This window comes from Bubalus bubalis, chromosome X (assembly GCF_019923935.1).
Source record: "Bubalus bubalis isolate 160015118507 breed Murrah chromosome X, NDDB_SH_1, whole genome shotgun sequence".
NCBI classification, from domain to species: domain Eukaryota; kingdom Metazoa; phylum Chordata; class Mammalia; order Artiodactyla; family Bovidae; genus Bubalus; species Bubalus bubalis.
In genome coordinates, this window is record NC_059181.1 from 2,685,649 (window position 1) to 2,705,861 (window position 20,213).

At 42.3% G+C, this 20,213-nt stretch overlaps 1 protein-coding gene across 2 annotated transcripts; it reads left to right on the top strand.

The window, feature by feature from the left end:
• The first annotated feature begins 7,691 nt into the window (after positions 1–7,691).
• Positions 7,692–17,718, top strand: LOC112582153 (odorant-binding protein-like). Of its 2 annotated transcripts, none has more exons than XM_025276407.3 (7): positions 7,692–7,823; positions 8,297–8,436; positions 12,066–12,133; positions 13,817–13,927; positions 15,546–15,647; positions 15,862–15,902; positions 17,514–17,718. In XM_025276407.3, exons 1-6 carry the CDS (start codon positions 7,749–7,751, stop codon positions 15,879–15,881), a joined length of 516 nt encoding a protein of 171 aa, XP_025132192.3. In that variant the 5' UTR covers positions 7,692–7,748; the 3' UTR covers positions 15,882–15,902; positions 17,514–17,718. The 2 variants fall into 2 exon arrangements, with proteins under 2 accessions (XP_025132192.3, XP_044793050.2); XM_044937115.2 differs by lacking the exon at positions 17,514–17,718 and adding an exon at positions 16,121–16,138.
• Positions 17,719–20,213: the final 2,495 nt, after the last annotated feature.

Here is a 20,213-nt window from a genome sequence, read left to right on the forward strand (position 1 = left end):
CCCACGAATTGAGGTGTCTGATTCTAATATCCCTAGAGACGGCCCAGGTAACATTGAAAGTGGGAAGCTTCAACTCCAGTTTGGGGAGCACCCCCTGCGAAGGAAAACTCCAACCTTTTGGACAAAGTTCAAAGGTCTTAAGGAGCTGGGAGGTCATGTTTCTGTTACTTTCCAGGTGCCTAGGCTTGGGTTTATTCTGGCTACTTTGGCAACGTGCAGGCATCTGGTTATAACTGCTCGTGCTGCAATGAGAAGTGTTTCTTCTAACGTCCCCCCGGCCCGCACTCTTGCATTTCTCTCTCCTTGAATCCTCTGCGAACAGGCTATTGACAAGGGAAGCAATTGAGGGCATCTGGCCAGGGTTACTCTCTCGTGTGTTCCGAGCCACGTAGCCCACAGTGCCCCAGTAGGAGCTGACACCCAAGCAAGCGAGGGCTCTCATTTCCTCTTCCTCCCTCCAGCAGAGAACCAGGTCAATTAATATTCCGCTGGCATGAGTCAGGCACTTAAAAGCCATTAGGCCATCTGCCACTTGAAGGTTCCCTATTAGTGTTGCCCCCAGCAAGACAGCTTCAAAGCAAATCAGGTAAATGTTGGTTCAAGAAAATAGTGAGCCCACTCCCCCCTGGCCACTTCCCTCATGCAGCACGAAGCAGACTCCTAGGTCTCTCTCTCTTTTTAATTTTTTTTATATGTTTTTGAATCAACATGAGGAAATAGTTTAATTTTTTTTTTTCTAGGTCTCTCTTTCCTGTTACCTTCACCTCTTTCCCCTTTTTTCCAGACTGACTTTCAGGAGCCAAGGTGTTGCCTCTGAGCCTTCCCACGAGGTCTTCTCTCCTAAGCTAAATGAGGAAAAGTAAAGCTTTCCAACACAGGTAAACGGGTATGTCAAGTCCTTCAGTTTCACTGAGGTGGCCACCAAATTCAAAACAAGCCCATCCTTGTTTTACAACCCGTCTTTATAGCACCACAAGAGTGGCTCCAAAAATCCTTTACCACTCCAAAAACCTACCCCATTTATCTTAAGATGCTTGTGAACATTAAAGAAAGCGGGGAAAGAAGTCATCCTAGGCAGACACACTTATATTTTTGAGATGAAAATGTCCTCTTGGTCTTTTCAGCAACACTCATCTGTGATGCTTTTTTTTTACATGTGATTTTTAGACAGTGTAACGTAATTTAGAAGTTGGCTTGTCCGAGGTAAATAGAAACCAAATATCTGGCCATCTCATCAAGTGAGCTTGACTTGTTCCACCTGTCAGAAACCCAATTTTAATCCAACCTGTTTTGAAAACTGATGGCTTTCACATTGCTTTACCTGACTTAGGACTGAAATCTTGAAATGAGAATTCAGATCTCTCTTTGTATGGATCTTTGTCTTTGGATAACAATGTCATGGTTGATTTGTAAAAGAATTCTATGTAATTGTCTTAAAAAGGGATAAGTGCTTATAAACTTTCAAACCCAACAATTCTAAATAGAAGAGAAATTAAGCTAAATGAATTTCAGGTTCCTGTAAACTGGGAAATAGTACTAAACTAGTATCTGGTAGTAATGTTTAAATTTGTTGATCTAAGTAATATATACATGTCTTAGGTCACAACATAAAGCGTAATATCAGGCATAATACTTGCATTGTGCCTAAGTTTAATATAAGCTAAATAAGATCTTCTTATATCTGTCACAAATTTGTTAGCAAGGAAAGTAACTCAGTGTGAAGAAAACCTCTGAGGAAAGAGTGCAAATGAGATATGAGTTTTTGGTGAACTTTTAGAAATAATTAAGTGTTTTAGGATCTCTCTAAATATTCTACAACTTGAAAGTTGAAATTGTGATAAAATACTTTAAGTGATGAAACATTTGTAGGAAATGACCCCCAAAAGTGTTTTCTACATGATCAGTCAGTACTAAGTTTAAAACCACTTTAACTGAATAAATGAACCTTTAACTAAGCCAAGGCAAAATGTAAATTTAACTTTTCTCTGTTTTAAAAAAACTCAAGCGTTCAAAAGGTGTATTTTCCCTTTGATAAGGTATTTTAAGTCCCCCCCCCCCTTTTTAATTGATCTGTATTTGCCTTTGAAAATTTTTATTGTCATTTTGGCTAAGTAAATAACTATTTTTCACAGTGACCTAGGAATCTATTGTTTTATTTTTTTTGTTTATTTTTTATTAAAAAAATTTTTTTTAACTTTACAATATTGTATTGGTTTTGCCATATATCAACATGAATCCGCCACAGGTATACACTTGTTCCCCATCCTGAACCCTCCTCCCTCCTCCCTCCCCGTACCATCCCTCTGGGTTGTCCCAGTGTTTTAAAAGACTTCATTTTTTTCTGAACGCTCTTTTAACAAAACTTCTAAACTAAAATTACCTCTAGCTGACTTTGGAATGCTTGAAAGGGTCCCTAAAACAACCCCCAAAAAAGACGTTAAGCTAATTAGCTTCACGTGGTATGATGAAATTACATGGGAGGAGTTGCCAGATGAGAAATACATCTTTAGTTATATTTGAAATGATACAGATATTCTAGATATTATATGGAGTTCCTAAAAACATTATATGTCCTGGTAGTGAAGAGAAAAAAGTTGCAATTTTACATGACCTCCTTCCCCTTCTGCCTCTGTAACTCAGCTTGCCTCTTGCAAATTCTAGATCACATCGGTCACGTAGTCTCGGAAAGCGGGGACTTGCAATACTAGGAACTGGAGTTTACCTCATGCACCCTTGTCCTGCTGTTTGCAATTGCCCAGCCCCTGCAAACCTGCTTAATCATGCCTGTCCAGGTCAGACATCCCCCTCCCCATCTTGACTGCTGTTTCCACGTGTGCGAAACCCCTTAGTTTAAACCAGCCTATTAACTGCTAGTGTTGCCCACTACAGTCTATAAAAACTCTGTAATCCCTTTGTTTGGGGCTCAGAGCTTGGAGTGGTAACCCATCTGGACCTACCGGCGTAATAAACAAACTTGCATTCTCCAACCCTCTGAGCGTGGTGCTTGGTTTCTCGAGTGCTGCTTTCTGCAACAGTAGAATGTGAGTCATATTTCCAGTTATTATCTGAAAGTGTTCTATGTCACTGCACTAACCAGGTTCTCTGTCAACTGCAAAGTAGTCAGATTTAAACTTGCCTTCTTAAGTCCTTTGTCATTAAAGATAGTTACCGTTTCACTCTGATCCCTTTGAAGAAATGCCTCCTCTTCAAGGAGATTGACTTAAAAAGCAAAATAAAAGCCTTTGGATAAATGCAAGTCGCTGACTTTCAGACCATAATGCTGAACTGAGTGAAAATAAATAAATAAATAATTCTAATGGGAAACCTGATGGTTTCATAAAGCTGTTAACATAAAGAGTTAGTTGCATAGGACTGAAAACTAGCAAACCTGGTTACAATGTTTATGGCTTTTATCCCCAAAATTTGCTGGTTTAAATCTGTGTTTCCCAGGTGTAAGAAAACCCGCCTCAACCTAATAATGACTTACAGTAACTTGGTAAGTTATACCTTTCGTGAGTTAAATTGAAACATTTATCTTTTTCTCCCTACCTGCCTGATCCTGCCATTAACGTACGCTTGTCTCAAACATTAAGCCACGCATAAAGGTGCGTGGGCAGTACAAAGAAACTGCAGGTAGTTCATTAAATTGTTTATTCCCCCCCACGTCACTTGACTACTGCAACTGGATTACAAGCAGTTACACAAATCATAGTTTACATTTGTTCTTTGTTTTCAAATTGTGCTTTGTATCTCTCTGCTGAACTATGTCATTGTCTTTGTGACTAGCTTTGTTACTTATACCCGGTCTAATTTAAAGGACTGTTGCCTCTTGCAGTACCCAAAGCGTAATCAGCCCTCCAACAATACTTCCGTGGCTACACATCTTGAGAAAAATCACATGTATAACATGAAACGCTTGTAACATTGTCATTCTAACTACGGGAAGAAGCAACAAGGGAAAATGTCTCCTGGTTTTTACTTAGCTAGAATCCAAAGAGTATTTTTAATGACTGATGAGGTCTGGTCCAAAACTTAATACCTGGAGTGGTACATCAAGAATTTTTGCCTAAACTGGATGGAACCTCCCAGTGCCATGGGACAAAAGTTGATCATGAGATGCCTTCCAAATATTGGTCACATTCATGGCCAAAAGGGGGAAACCTGAGAAATGGAACCGGCAACTGCAACCCTCCAACAAGAGCTGGTCAGACTAGAAGGAGAATAGCTGCTCTCTAGAAGCCATCAGACTACAGCCACTCCCTACGCTGAACCCTGAAGAAATGCTGAGAATACAGGATTACAGGACCACAGAGAGCTGAGGTGCAAGGAAGTAATTTTAATGAGCCCTGACTCTTGTGTCTTCCCATACAGAGAAAAGTGCCCAACTACTTAACTTGAGTTATTGTTTCCTGGATTTCGAGTTCAGTATTTTGAAGTTTACAGGTGTACAGAAGACATTTTCCAAAGAGGGAAATAAGAAGCAAAATCTGAACATATGAAACAGCATATGGTGAACACTGAGAGCTATGGTGAACACGCCCAGAATGATCCTTCTGATGAAGCAGAATGGTCACTGCCCTCTTTTCCCACAAGACCGTGGAATGGACTTTGACAGTGCGGAACCGAACCAACGCTGACTCCGTGTTGCAACTGTTTCTTTGACTTGCTTTTGTTGCCATTGTTATTATAATTGAACGTAACGGCCTGCCTCAGAAGACCCTACCCTTCTGCCTGACTGTTAACGTGCCTTTTCTCAGTTCACAGGGAGATGAACTGACTCTGCCCAGCTATGAAAAGAAGAAATTAACACACACATTCCAAAGGCTGGCCCATCCTGACATGTTCTGCAAAATTGAAGACCTTTTTTACTTTGCTTCCTCAGTGTCTCTAGCTCTCTATTCTGCCTTTTGACTTTAGTTTCTCATAACTTCTCTCCCTCTGGCTCTATAAAAGAACCTGTCATCCAGACCCTGACTACATGGTTACTTTGAGACATTAGTCTACCATCTTCTCAGCCAACTGTCCAAGAAAGTCGTGTTCCTTGCCTCTCTACCTCCTTTCTCGGATTCACTGGTCTCTCAGTAGCACAGCTAGATAGCCCATGTGCCATAACTAAAGATCCCAGCTGTGATGAAACAAGGATTTTGCATCCTGCAACTAAGACCCAGCACAGACAAATAAATACATGCATAAATAAATAAATATAATAATACATTTTTTGGTAATAAAAGTTACATAAAAAATTACATTCTTTAAAATAGTGGGCTTGTATTTTATTATCTCAACTTTAGACTCTAACTTCACTGCAACCTTGGTCTTGTATCCTTGAGGGAAACTGAAATTCTGAGTGGCCAAGATCAATAGCTTCCTTGCAATGTTTAGTTAGGAGTTGTGCAATCTAAGATGTAAAAACCGTGGTTACAGAGCAAACAGACAAGTAGAGCAAAATTAATAAACCTGATGAGAGAGACTTCCCAGTTACAAAAATCTGAATACATTTGAGAAGTAGACAACAGGAAGATGTACCAAGCAGGGCTTAGCGTTATTTAGAGGGAGTTACAACAGAAATGTTTTTGTAAGATGGTTCTGTTTTTATTTATTACTCTATGGCCTACATTTTGACCAATATTAATGAGAATTGGGATTAAAGCCCATATGAGTCCTTTCAGTACAAAGCAATAGGATTTTCTTTTATTTTATGGCATCAATTTCCTTAATGATGAAAACTTTTTTCCTTTCTATTTTATCTTTTAATTGATGGAGAATGTTTTACCATATTCTCTTGGTTTCTGCCATACAAAATGCAAATCAGCCATAATTATTATTAATCACCTCCCTTTTTGAGCCCCCTCCCCTCACCCCATCTCACCTCTCCAGGTCATCACAGAGTGCCTCTCTGGGCTCTCTGTGTTTCAGCAACTTCTCACCAGCTACATATTATTTGCAGGGAAGGAACACAGATGCAGATATAGAGAACAGACTTGTGAACACAGTGAGGGAAGAAGAGTGCTAAGACCAAGGGAAACCAACATGATTATTACAACCTTTGCAATATCTCTTAGAAGAACTACCGTCTAATCTCCCCTTGATTGGCAGTCAGATCTTCCTAAGTTGGGATGGTCCTAGGATACCTTCCCAGGGGACACATGTTGGTAAGAGTCCAAAAGGAAAACCTGGGACTGCTGGGGGTACAAAAGTAGAGATGGAAGGCTGATTATAAGGGGTGTTAGCTGGGATCACATGACTACTCCAATTTATCAGAATCAGGGACTTCTCTGGGGGTCCAGTGGTTAGGATGCTAACCTTCCCCTGCACAGAGTACAGAGTCCATATGGATTTCATCTCTGTTGGAGAACTAAGAACCTGCATGCTGCATGGTGTAGCCAAGATAAAGAAACAGACGAAAAAATAAAGAAAATAAAATTAGTATCTGGATCAAAGACCAAAGAAAGGAAAAGGTTTCAGGATATTCTGAGACATGAAAACCTTCTATCATGCAGACTTTTCAGCTGAAAATACAACAGGATAATATACAGAGGAATATATGAACAAGAGAGATAGCATGATATTGCAACTGAAAGAAAAGAGAATAAAAGGAAAAAAAATAGATATATTGTCGGTCCACGTGAACATGAAGGGCAGTGATCCTCTGAAGATGTGAGCTGAGGATGCCCTTGAGATGACAAGCTCTCCTCAAAGGTCTGACTTCAATCTAAATGAAGGATTCTGAGCTCTGATCTGTCCCAGAAATGGGCAGCGCTGGGTCAGCCCTCCAGGTATTCTCAATTAGCTGACCCGGGAACCCTGAGTCTCCTTGTTTCTTCATTTCTATACTCAGAACAAAATAAATCTTTTAATGTATTTATTTGTTAAATTACAATGAATGAAGATGAAAATAAGTAAAATTGGATTAAAAAATACAAAAAAAAAATGACTCACATTTTTAGTGACATTGTCTTAGGAAATCTATTTTTTCCATTAAAAATTCTAAAAATTACAAGAACTGCTATCCAGCATTTTTGCTTACTGGGAGAAACAACTGAGTTAGTGAGTAAATATTATATTACAGATCAAATGGGTAAAAGGGTGTCTGGAAAGAAATCACTGAAAATAAACGACTGAGGTGCCTTCTTCAGATGACGTTACGGGGCATTTGAACGGATCATCCTCTTAGTACTTAAGAGGAAAAAGCCCACATTGGGGCAGGAGAAGGTGATAAATGCTATGTGCTGACCTGCTCCTCACCTCAGAATAATAGGCATCTTTCCAAGGGTCTCTGAGGAGATAGTGCTCCCTTGGCTAAACCACACAGTCAGTCTTTACTTTTAGAAAATAAATGTTAAACTCTCACCTCCATGTTAAGGATACAAAGCAGGAGTGACGGATATGTACCTTGGACAGCTCATCTCATTTTGCATCTCATGATAAACAGGAAAATAATTATCCCCTTGCAATACTGGATGTACTGCAATTTCTCACTTTAAAGGTCAAATGCCCACATCCACATATGCTTCTCTTCAAACAAATCTCATTATCAAAATGACAGAATGTCAGAAAAGTGTATCTCTGCCAACCAGGATACTGAAGGTGCCTTCTGTTGTAACTGTGATCATATGAGGAACAACCATTGGTTCATGTTCTGTCACACCAACAGATGCAGGCTATAAAAGTGGCAGTGATTTTCCATCCACTCCAACCTCTGGGACACCCTCAGCTTCTACAGAAGAAGGATCAGGAGAGTCAACAAGATGAAGGGTCTGCTGTTCACTCTTGTCCTTGGTCTGCTTGCTGCCGGTCAAGGCGATGTGATAGATGCCTCTCAGGTACCAGGGGTATTGGAACATGGTCTAAGCTTGGGAGGAAGTCTTGGCGTGTATCCGTGTGAGTGTCCCTTTCGAGGTCCAGTCATGTGGATCGCTAAGTCTAGCCATCTCTGTGCAATTCAAAATTGCTGCATTCACTGGCTCTATGCCTGCTGTTTGTGTTGGCTATATCACCTTTGCCATCTATTCATTGGCTGTCATGTATGTTCTCTGCTCTTGTAGAAACAGAGGAACATCACATAGGTCTTAGACTAGGGCTCTTGCGTTTGACAAGGTAGCTCAAGCTATCTCAGTAATTTCTCAAGTGTTTCCTTTACTTGACTTGAGTTTTCACATGATTCTATAACTAGGGCTGTGTTCATAAAGATAGGTAACTTCTGCTCAAGTGAAAGGGCAGCGAAACTCCTGAGGGATGATGTCGGGCAGAATTTACAGAGACGGACTAAGATTTCTGAAGCGAATTTTACTTTTAGTTCACAGGAAAATGGTTAACCCATTTTATCGCAGCCGATAACATAGACAAGATCACCGAGGGCGCGCCATTCCACATTTTCATGCGTTACATCGAGTTTGATGAAGAAAACGGCACGATACACTTCCACTTTTATATCAAGTAAGTAAAAATCCCCCAGAAGAAGAACACCTATAAGCCCCGACCCGAGGGAGGGTGTGTCTTCCCCTTCTGCAGGGAGCTCTCTGGGTGATGTTGAGAGCATTATGCCCTGTGCTGTAGGGCTGAGCAGGGTCTCTGAGCTGGAGGAGGGGATCAGTTCCTCTTTGAACCTCCAGGGAATGTCCTGAAAACTCTGGTTAGAGGGGGAACCCAGAAGCTCCACTGGTATCAACTCATTAAAGGAAAAAGGGACACGGCAGAGGGAAGAGGCTCGTGTCCTGGAGCCCACAGTCCCCAGTAGGGGCTTGACCCCTTCTGGCAGAATTTGTAAGAGACAGTTCCCACTGAGCCCAGATGTGAGGGCGGGGGAGAGCACCCAGTGAGCTCTGCCCTCGGGGCTTCCTCAGGGGAGCTTTCATCATCACTGAGTTTACCAGAGCCGTCAGAATCCCTAGTGACTTTCCCAAGTGCCTTCCCTGGCGCCTGCCAATGCACGGGACAGGAGTTCGATCCCTCGGTCGGGAAGAGGCCCTGGAGGAGGAAATGGCAACCCCCTCCGGTATTCTTGCCTGGACAATCCGATGGACAGAGATGCCTGGTGGGCTACAGCCCAAGGGGTCGCAAAGAGTCGGACAGGACTGAGCAACCAAGCACACGCATACAGTCCCAAGTACCATTCATAGAATGCCCACTATATCTCACAGTTTCCTAACAACATGCAAGCATGGCAGAAACCAACACAAGCTTGTTCAGCAACTGTCCCCCTCTCTCAAAAGAAAATAAGAAAATGCAGAGTCAGCAATGCATTGTGAGGAATAAGAACATTAAGAGAAGAAACAACATGTTTCGTTGCAACCCCTTGAACTGTAGCACGCTAGGCTAGGCTTCCCTGTCCTTCATTATCTCCAGGATCTTGCTCAAACTCATGTCCACTCAGTCAGTGATGCCATCCAACCATCTCCTCCTCTGTGGTCCCCTTCTCCTCCTGCCCTCAATCTTTCCCAGCATCAGGGTCTTTTCCAATGAGCCAGTTCTTTGCATCAGGTGGCCAAAATATTGGACTTTCAGCTTCAGCATTTAATAGTATACTTGCAATCAAATTAGAACCACCCACACAGGAACAGACTCACAGACACGAATATCTTATCTCAGGAGAAACAGTTGTCTGTTTTCATTAATTTTTTAAGAACATCTGTTATCATCCTCTTTGCCGTATTTTACAGTTTTTGTGTCGTATATGTAATTTTTCATGTGGCAACTCTTTCTGAAGTCAATTTTGCCTGGAGTAGGAAATGGCAACCCACTCCAATATTCTTGCCTGGAGAATCCCATGGACAGAGGAGTCTGGTAGGCTACAGTCCATGGGGCTCCAAAGAGTTGGACCAAACTGAGTAATTGCACACACAAAGAGGCATAATTAAATGTGTAATTAAATGCACCTTTGTGGAATGCACAGTTCAATGAGCTTTCACATGTGCACAATTGTTTCCCCATCTACACATTCGAGATATAAAATTCCAGGCTTCAACTGGTGGCCCAGTGCTTAAGAATCCATCTGCCAATGCAGGAGACATGAGCTCCATCTCTGGTCTGGATGGACCCCACGTGCCCAGCAGCAAGTAAGCCCATGTGCTACGATGACTAAGCCTGTGGGCTATATCCTCTAAAACAAGGGAAGCCACCATAGTGAGAATTCCGGGCACTGCAACTGAAGAGTAATAACCCTTGCCCTCGGCAATAGAGAGAAGCCTGAGTGGCAAGAAGACACAGCACACTCAAAAACAAACAAACAAACAAACAAACCAGTTTTGTTTTTAAAAAGAAAGACATAAAATTTCTCCAGCACACCTCCTTTTATTCACTCATCATTAAATGTCTACCCCTGGAGCCACAGGTAAGAAAAGATCTGCATATTCTCACCTTTTCTGGCTCTTCATGCAACAAAATTAGGCACTCTGAATCATTTTCCCTGCCTTCCACCAGTCAGCACAATGTTTTAAACAGTTATTGCAGTGTCTGCATAAGGAGTCAAGTTTTTCAAGCCAAATGAAAGGAGTTTGTCTGCTCAGATAAAATGTTGTGTGTTTGCAGGTATATTGGATTATTGTTGTGGTCCTACTTTGTGGTTGTTTTTCAGTGATTTCAATGCATTCCATTTCCCTAATGACTAAGAGGGCTTCCCTGACAGCTCAGTTGGTAAAGAATCCACGTGCAATGCAGGAGACCTCGGTTCAATTCCTGGGTCAGGAAGATCTGCTTGAGAAGAGATAGGCTATGCACTCCAGTATATTTGGGCTTCCCTTGTGGCTCAGCTGGTAAAGAATCTGCCTGCAATGCGGGAGACCTGGGTTTGATCCCTAGGTTGGGAAGATCCGGTGGAGATGAGAAAGGCTACCCACTCCAGTATCCTGACTGGAGAAGTCCATGGATTGTATACTGCATGGGGTTGCAAAGAGGCAGACACAACTGAGTGACTTGTACTTTCACTTTCAATGACCAGAAGCACTGACCATGCTTTATTGTGGACATTCTTTTCCAAGGCGTCTGTTCAAAAAGTAATCCAGTTCCTGTAGTATTATTTCCCTTTTTAGTATTTGTTTCATAGACATTCTTTATATGTACCAAAGACACCTTTCTTCACATACATGTACAGAGGACATATATGAAGTCACTCACTCTTTTGTTACAGAGGTGATAATATATACTAATCATCTATTATATACATAAAGGTCTTCATAATATCATATAAGCACATCATGTGGACTTAAGTGTTTGCTTCTGCTCCTGTCTGTGTGAGTGTGACATGTGTCTGTATAAGTACATGAGTCTTTCAGATTTAATCCTCATATGGCATTGTGATGGAGGAAGAGTGTGTGTTTGTAGAAAATTAAACTTTTTTTAAATGTTGTGATTGTTGGCTCTCACACTGTCTAATGAAGGCTTCCCTGGTGGCTCTCCTATTGTGTAATAAGTCCTGGTGTCTCTCATAGTATGTAATAAGGGCTCCCCTGGTGTTTTGGATAATAAAGAATCTTCCTGTAATGCAGAGGACCTGGATTTGATCCCTGGGTGGGGAAATTCCTCTGGAGAAGGAAATGGCAACCACTTCCAGTCTTCTTGCATGGAGAATCCCATAGGCAGTGGAGAGGCTTGGCAGGCTACAATCCATGGGGTCGCAGAGAGTCGGACACAATTGAGTGACAAACACTTTCACGTTCATTGTCTAATGAATCACTGCCTGGGTTCTGACAACGCCCAAGGTTTTGTCATGATGCTTATGCCTCTCTGTTTTCAGAAACTATATATATAAAGGAAAAGTTCGCTCTTTTCCTTTTTTCCTAAAATTCTAGATTTCTCCGTGTTTATTGGCTTTACACACGACCTGTTTTGAATCTGCAGGTTATCTTCATAACTACTAGTCAGATTTGGTGTGAAGACAAGCCATCCTTGCCGCTTGAGAGTTACTGGATCTGAGACAACATATTTTGTCTCTTTCGAAGGTCAAAATGTTCACCAGCACTGAGATGATACCGGACACATATTCTTGGGTGTCACAAAGAAAGACTCTTCATTATACGTCAGATTTTTATTGTCTAAATTAACCAACTTGAATATATTTTGTTTTTAAGGAAGAATGGAGAATGCATAGAAAAATATGTCTCAGGCCTAAAGAAAGAAAACATCTATGTTATTGACTGTAAGTATGAACGTTGCACTGGAAAGAGAGTGTTCAGGTAGAAATCTTGGTCTCAACTTTCTTCAATTACCCCATACACCTGAATTCTACTCCTACTAAAAATCAGAGGTCAGGGACTGGAAAGTCTCCCCTCAGCGCAGTGCTAATCAGTGAGACCAGAGCCCGGCATCCTAGGGTGTGAAGTTAAGTGGGCCTTAGCAAGCATAATATGAACAACGCGAGTAGAGGGGACAGAATTCAAGCTGAGCTCTTTAAAATCCTAAAAGATTATGCTGTTAAGGGGCTGTAAGCAATGAGTCAGCAACTTTTGAAAACTCAGCAGTGGCCGCAGAACTGGAAAAGGTGAGTTTCCATTTCAGTCCCTAAGAAGGGCGATGACAAAGAATGTTCAAACTACTTCACCGTTGTGCTCAATTCACATGCCAGCAAGGTAGTGCTCAAAATTCTTCAAGCTCGAATTCAGCGGTAGGTGATCTGAGAACTTCCACAAATATAGGCTTGATTTAGAAAAGGCAGATGAACCAGATCAAATTGTCAACATTGAGTGGATCATTGAGGAAGAGAGGCAATTCCAGAAAAAAAAAAAATTTTTTTTTCCTGCTTCATTGACTATGCTAAGGCCTTTGACTGTGTGGATCACAACAAACTGTGGGGAATTCTTAAAGATATGGGAATACCAGATTACCTGTCGCCTGAGACACCTGTATGTTGATCAGTCAGCAACAGTGAGATGTGGAACAACAGCCTGGTTCAAAATTGGGAGAAGAGTACAATAAGTTAGTATGCACTGTCATGCTGCTTATATAACTTACATGCAGAGTCCATCATGCTAAATGCCAGGCTGGATGAATTATAAGCTGGAATGAACAGACACAGCACTGGGCCGTGTCATAGCCCAGACTGAGGGGCTCGGGAAACACAATACTTAAAGTGTTCAAAAGGTTGCCTGGCCTGGCGTAGGCACTCAGGAACAGAAGGTGATGAACACAAGGTAGGTTGGTCAAGAGAAATCAATTTTGTGGCTGGGGTAACAGACATACAAAGAATTTTAGAACCTGGATTTGATAACACGTTCATGATGTTTTAAAACACTCTCAGGAACTTCCCCGGTGGTCCAGGGAATAAGAATTCTGCCTGCCACGGCAGGAGACATAGGTTCAATTCCTAGTCTGAGAAAATCCCCCACGCCATGGGGCATCTAAGCTCATGCAACGCAACTACTGGTCCTGCACTCTAGAACCCCCGGGCTGCACATACAGAAGCCCCTGCACCCCAGAGCCTGTGCTCGGCAGCAAGAGGAACCATGGCAATGAGAAGCCCGCACACCACAGCTAGACTGTAGTCCACAGTCACCACAAGTGGAGAAAGCCCGCGGGCACCAGGGAAGGCTCAGCAAGTCAAAAAACAAATCAGAAAAAGAATCTGTGGGGTTCATTAGAACACACGTTCTCGAAAGCATCTTGGTAAGACAGCAAGGAGTGACTGGTCAATGGGAGGAAAAGGTGGGGATGAGGAAGATTCGTTCCTCCTCTCCTTGCCGTGGTTAACGGTAGCATTCCGTGCACGCATGGAGTGAGTGGGTCCACACACGATGGACCGTGCTTCATGCCCAGCGTGCGCCACAGTAATGTAACTGACAACAAGTTAAGGCAGGGCTGTTTGTATCTTCTCTCTCTCTCACAGACGCGGGTCACAATGAATTTCAAGTCATTAGTGGGGACGAGAACACTCTCATCACGCATAATCTCAATGTGGATGAAGATGGCAGTGAGACAGAAATGGTGGGATTATTTGGTAGGTATGACATCCTAAAATTCCCACTGATATGGTAATGCTACCTGTCCACGGACAGGACTTTCATTCAGAATATCAGGAGCTGCTGACAGTATTCGGGGTGTAAGGCTTGCATCTTTATGCTCACCGAATTAAGGATCCTGGAAGGTAATCTACCAAGAAACAGCAGGCCGTAGGGTGCGGAATATCACATCATCAGACATTTCAAAATGATTCCTATCTGTTGAAATTTTAAAAATGAGGTTATACTAGAATCATTTCTTAATATTTCATGTTGAATATTGAATATTAAATGTTGAAATATTTAATATTTCAACTAATTTCATGCCATGGCTATCGTGAGACTGACTTGACTTCATTTTTAAATTTTTATGTATTTTTTAATTGAAGGATAACAGCTGTATTGAATTGTTTGAATTTATTGAATTTCTGTCAAACATCAATATGAATCAGCCATAGGTATACATGTGCTTCTGTGAAAGTTGCTCAGTCGTGTCTGATTCTTTATGACCCCATGGACTATACAGTCCATGGAATTCTTCAGGCCAGAAAACTGGAGTGGGTAGCCTTTCCCTTCTCCAGGGGATCTTCCCAACTCAGGGGTCAAGCCCAGGTCTCCCGCATTGCATGAGGAATCTTTACCAGCAGAGCTGCAAGGGAAGCCCATAGGTATACATATGTCCCCTCCCTTTTGAACCTCCCTCCCATTTCCCTCCCCATCCCATCCCTCTAGGTTGATACAGAGCCCCTGTTTGAGTTCCCTGAGACATCCAGCAATTTCCCATTTTCTATCTATTTTACATATGGTCATGTAAGTTTCCATGTCACTCTCTCCATACATCTCACCGTCTCCTCCCCTCTCCCCATGCCCATAAGTCTGTTCTCTATGACTGTTTTTCCACTGATGCCCTGAAGATAAGTTCATTATCAGTACCATCTTTCTAGATTCCATATATATGCAGATTCAATATGTATGTTTGTATACAATATCAGTTTTCTGATATACTCTAAGTCTTGGAACAGATGCTTACAAGATAAATCTTTGTCCTTTTCCATGTTTCAAATGCATTCTTCTTATGAACACTGACATCAATCCCTCAAGTAAACATGCAGAGCATTGAGAGCTGTGTGTGCCATGGGGACAACAGGTGTCTATTTCAGAAAAGGTTATTGGGTAGAACGGTAGGTTCACGAAAGAGTAAATCACCCCCTAGCATTAAGTGTGAAGTGGTGATTGTGTCCGTGGAAGGGGAGAAGCGTGTTTCCTATTAGCTGGGTCTAGAAACAGATATGAGTGGAAGGTATATATATGAGGAAGGTGTGAGAAGCAAGTAGGTTCCATATTAGGATGAACTCAGCCCCAAATTCTTGGAGATCCTGGCAAGTCTTTGTCATCCAGCTCCTGATGCTGAGGGGTAGGGTGTCCTACTCACCAAGTTGGACTGGGGTCAATTCTTAAGACAAAAAGCATACGTCTGTGTCGTGGCAACCGTTTGAAGGTCTTAGATTATACAAGTGAACATCTGATTGGCACGTTCCATTCCTTGTTCTGTGGATTCAGGAATATCCATGGGTTCCCGGGGTCAACAATTCTTCTTTTTGCACGGTGATTTTACAGGTTTATCCGATGATGTTGATCCAAATCGCGAAGACGAGTTCAAAAACGCAGTGAGAGAAAAAGGGATTCCGGAAGAAAATATCCTGAATTTCATCTACAATGGTAATGGAATTATATTTTTTTCCCTGACCATACCATTCACCTGGTGTATAAGTATCAGGAAACAAAGCTACTTATTCCAAATGTCTTCTTGCACAAGTAATCTCTTTTAAGATCCATTATTTAAAAAAAAAAGAAGAAAGAACGAAACGTTGGCGATGCTGGGAATCTTAGTAATCGGTGGCTCTTTTATTTCTCCAATTTTGTTTTTCCCCAGACAACTGTCCAAGGGAGTGAGAAGCAGTGACTCTGACTTTTGTAAGTAAACGTGGTCCGTTATTAACGGTGACTGTTCCAGATGAAGCAATAAGGTCACACTGTTATTTCATGTGTGTGAAATGTTTATCCCAACAATTTAAACATGTCACTAATGAATCTTTTTCTCCGCAATTTTGCTGCCCTCGAGCCATATTAAACTGCAAACAGTTTGGTTTATTAACATTGAGCAGCTGTCGTGAGAGAGTCTTCTTCTGCAGGAATCTTGCAGACCAGAATCATCAGAGAGAAGCAGGAATCCCCATGAGTAGGTGGAAATGATTAGTGTTCCCATCCATCCTGACCTTGCAGTTGTCCCCATACATACCTCCTCTGGGAGAATCGGTATTCAAGAGAGTCCTAGAAGCAGGGCTTCCCTAATAACTCAGTTGGTATAGAATCCGCCTGCAATGCGGGAGAACCCAGTTGGATTACTGGGTCGGGAAGATCTGCTGGAGAAGAGAAAGGCTACCCACTCCAGTATTCTTGGGCTTCCCGTGTGGCTCAGCTGGGGAGACCTGGGTTTGATTTCTGGGTTGGGAAGGTTCCTTGGAAAAGGGGAAAGCTTTTCCGGTATTCTTGCCTGGAGCATCTCCATGGACAGAGGAACCTGGTGGGCTCTAGTCCATGGGGTCACGAAGAGTTGGACACGACTGAGTGACTTTGACTTTCGCATAGACATCACTTCTGTTTGGAATCTGAAACACGACATGGAGGAACTTATTTACAAAACAGAAACAGACTCACAGACGTGGAAAACAGAGTTGTGATTGCCAAGTGGGAGGGGGTTGGGAAGAGAAGGACTGGGAGGCTTGCGGTTGAAAAGTGAAAGAAAGGTTCGTTGCTCAGTCATGTCGGGGTTTCTGCGACCCCATGGAACATAGCCCTCCAGGCTCCTCTGTCCATGGGATTCTCCAGGCAAAAATCCTGGCGTGGGTCCATTCCCTTCTATACAGAATCTTACCAACACAAGGCAGATCCTTCATGTCTGAGAAGTTTGGGGTTAGCAGATGGAAACTGTTATATACAGGATGGATAGAGAACAGGGTCCAACTGCATAGCACAGTGGACTATACGCAATACTCTATAAAACCTAAATGGGAAAAGAATCTGAAAGACAATAGATACTAATTTTTGTATGTATAATCACTTGGCTGTACACTTGAAATTAATGCAATGTTGATAATGAGCTATACTCTAATACTAAAAAAAGTAAAAAAAAAAAAAATATATATATATATATATATATATATATATATATATATATATTCTTGAGGACCCAAAAGACAAAAGTTGCAGGGTTAGAGTTGTCTGCTCCAAATACAGAGTCTGAACATTATCTTTAGATGAAGCACCACCATGCATATGCATTGTGAAATCATTACTCATAGAATCAATCTGAAATGGGAAATCTCCAACCATATGTAGATCCTGGGGACAATTCCACAGGGAACCTGCCATCACAGAAATGTGCAGTGTTGAGGTCCACCTGGAATTGGATATTGGATCAGCTACCAAGTCCCCGTTCCCTGGATAGCCTACTGAGGCTCACCCCTGTCAACCGTCACACAGTTGACTCAACTAAACCTTTGGTTCTCTTTTATTCAGCTATAGAAAGAGTCACTGAGACCAGGCACGTCCTCGTCTCCATGGAATCAAGATCCACAACACGAAGACGACTTTCCTGGCTCCTGATTAACATGATCCTGCTCTCTTCACACTCACACTCCTTCTCCCATCTCATCGCTCCTTGTCACTAAATCATGTCCTGGTTTGTGTTATTTGATTGCTGAGGGTTTAAATAAATGGTAAATATCTGCCCTGCACATGCATGTCTGTGCAAAATCACCTCATTTAAAACACACAAATGTCCACATTAAGTGTCCAGGAAACTGTGCCTTTCATACGACAGGTGTTCATCAGAGACAATCTTTATGAAGGTTTGGTAGACATGCCCTCAGGTGTCCAGGGAAGAGGGAGAAAATAGACTAAAGCATCATGGGACAGAGTTATGGATCCTCCACCGTATGGGCTTCTCTGATGGCTCAGATGGTAAAGAGTCTGCCTGCAATGCAGACGACCCAAGTTCTATCCTTGGGTGAGGACGATCCTCTGGAAGAGGAAACGGTAACGCACTCCAATATTTCCCGCAGAATGCTATGGACAGAGGAGCCTGGTTGGCTACAATCCATAGGATCCTAAAGAGTTGGACAGGCCTGAGCAACTAACACTTTCACTTTCAGTCTACTGTATGGAAGGGGACAGTCTGATGAAGAGACATTCCCTAACATGCATCTTATTCATTCCCAAGAAAGGAATGTACATTCCACTCACGAAGGCTTATGCATGGAAAGCCCAGGATGACATTACTGCTCAGTTCAGTTCAGTTGCTCAGTCGTGTCTGACTCTTTGCGACCCCTTGAATAGCAGCACGCCAGGTCTCCCTGTCCATCACCAACTCCCGGATTTCCCCAAACTCATGTTCATTGAGTTGGTGATGCCATCCAGCCATCTCATCCTCTGTTGTCCTCTTCTCCTCCTGCCCCCAATCCCTCCCAGCATCAGGGTCTTTTCCAGTGAGTCAACTCTTCGCATGAGGTGGCCAAAGTACTGGAGTTTCTGCTTCAATATCAGTCCTTCCAATGAACACCCAGGACTGATCTCCTTTAGGATGGACTGGTTGGATCTCCTTGCAGTCCAAGGGACTCTCAAGAGTCTTCTGCAACACCACGGTTCAAAAGCATCAATTCTTCGGCGCTCAGTCTTCTTTATAGTCCAACTCTCACATCCATACATGACCACTGGAAAAACCATAGCACTGACTAGATGGACCTATGTTGGCACAGTAATGACTCTGCTTTTTAATATGCTATTTAGGTTGGTCATAACTTTGCTTCCAAGGAGTAAGCGTCTTTTAATTTCATGGCTGCAGTCACCACCTGCAGGGATTTTGGAGCCCCCCAGAAATAACGTCTGACACTGTTTCCACTGTTTCCGCATTTCCCATGAAGTGATGGGACCAGATGCCATGATCTTAGTTTTATGAATGTTAAGCTTTAAGCCAAGTTTCTCCACTCTGCTCTTTCACTTTCATCAAGAGGCTTTTGAGTTCCTCTTCATTTTCTGCCATAAGGGTGGTGTCATCTACATATCTGAGGTTATTGATATTTCTTCCAGCAATCTTGATTCCAGCTTGTGCTTCTTCCAGCCCAGCATTTCTCATGATGTACTCTGCATAGAAGTTAAATAAGAATGGTGACAATATACAGCCTTGATGGACTCTTTTCCTATTTGGAACCAGTCTTTTGTTCCATGTCCAGTTCTAACTGTTGCTTCCTGACCTGCATATAGGTTTTTCAAGAGGCAGGTCAGGCGGGCTTGTATTCCCATCTCTTTCAGAATTTTCACAGTTTATTGTGATCCACATTGTCAAAGGCTTTGACATAGTCAATAAAACAGAAATAGATGTTTTTCTGGAACTCTCTTGCTTTTTCAATGATCCAGCAGATGTTGGCAACTTGATCTCTGGTTCCTCTGCCTTTTCTAACACCAGCTTGAACATCTGGAAGTTCACGGTTCGCGTATTACTGAAGCCTGCCTGGTCTGGAGAATTTTGAGCTTTACTTTACTAGCATGTGAGATGAGTTCATTTGTGCGGTAGTTTGAGCATTCTTTGGCATTGCCTTTTTGGGATTGGAATGAAAACTGACCTTTTCCAGTCCTGTGGCCACTGCTGAGCTTTCCAAATTTGCTGGCATATTGAGTGCAGCACTTTCACAGCATCATCTTTCAGGATTTGAAATAGCTCAACTGGAATTCCATCACCTCCACTAGCTTTGTTCTATAATGCTTCCTAAGGCCCACGTGAGTTCACATTCCAGGATGTCTGGCTCTAGGTGAGTGATCCCACCACCGTGATTATCTGGGTCATGAAGATCTTTTTTGTACACTTTTTCTGTGTATTCTTCTCACCTCTTCTTAATATCTTCTGCTTCTTTTAGGGCCATACCATTTCTGTCCTTTATCGAGCCCATCTTTGCATGAAGTGTTCCCTTGGTATCTCTAATTTTCCTGAACAGATCTCTAGTCTTTCCCATTCTATTGTTTTCCTCTATTTCTTTGCATTGATCGCTCAGGAAGGCTTTATATCACTCCTTGCTATGCTTTGGAACTCTTCATTCAGATGCTTATATCTTTCCTTTTCTCCTTTGCTTTTCACGTCTCTTCTTTTCACAGCTATTTGTAAGGCCTCCTCAGACACCCATTTTGCTTTTTTCATTTCTTTTTCTTGGGGATGGTCTTGAACTCTGTCTG

What these genes read in the sequence shown, in the direction of transcription:
- LOC112582153 (XM_025276407.3), top strand. Translation starts at nt 7,749, where the DNA reads ATGAAGGGTCTGCTGTTCACTCTTGTCCTTGGTCTGCTTGCTGCCGGT. An exon ending in ATGTGATAGATGCCTCTCAG is followed by an intron (nt 7,824 to 8,296) that starts GTACCAGGGGTA and finishes TTTTACTTTTAG; the next exon opens with TTCACAGGAAAATGGTTAAC. An exon ending in AAACATCTATGTTATTGACT is followed by an intron (nt 12,134 to 13,816) that starts GTAAGTATGAAC and finishes TCTCTCTCACAG; the next exon opens with ACGCGGGTCACAATGAATTT.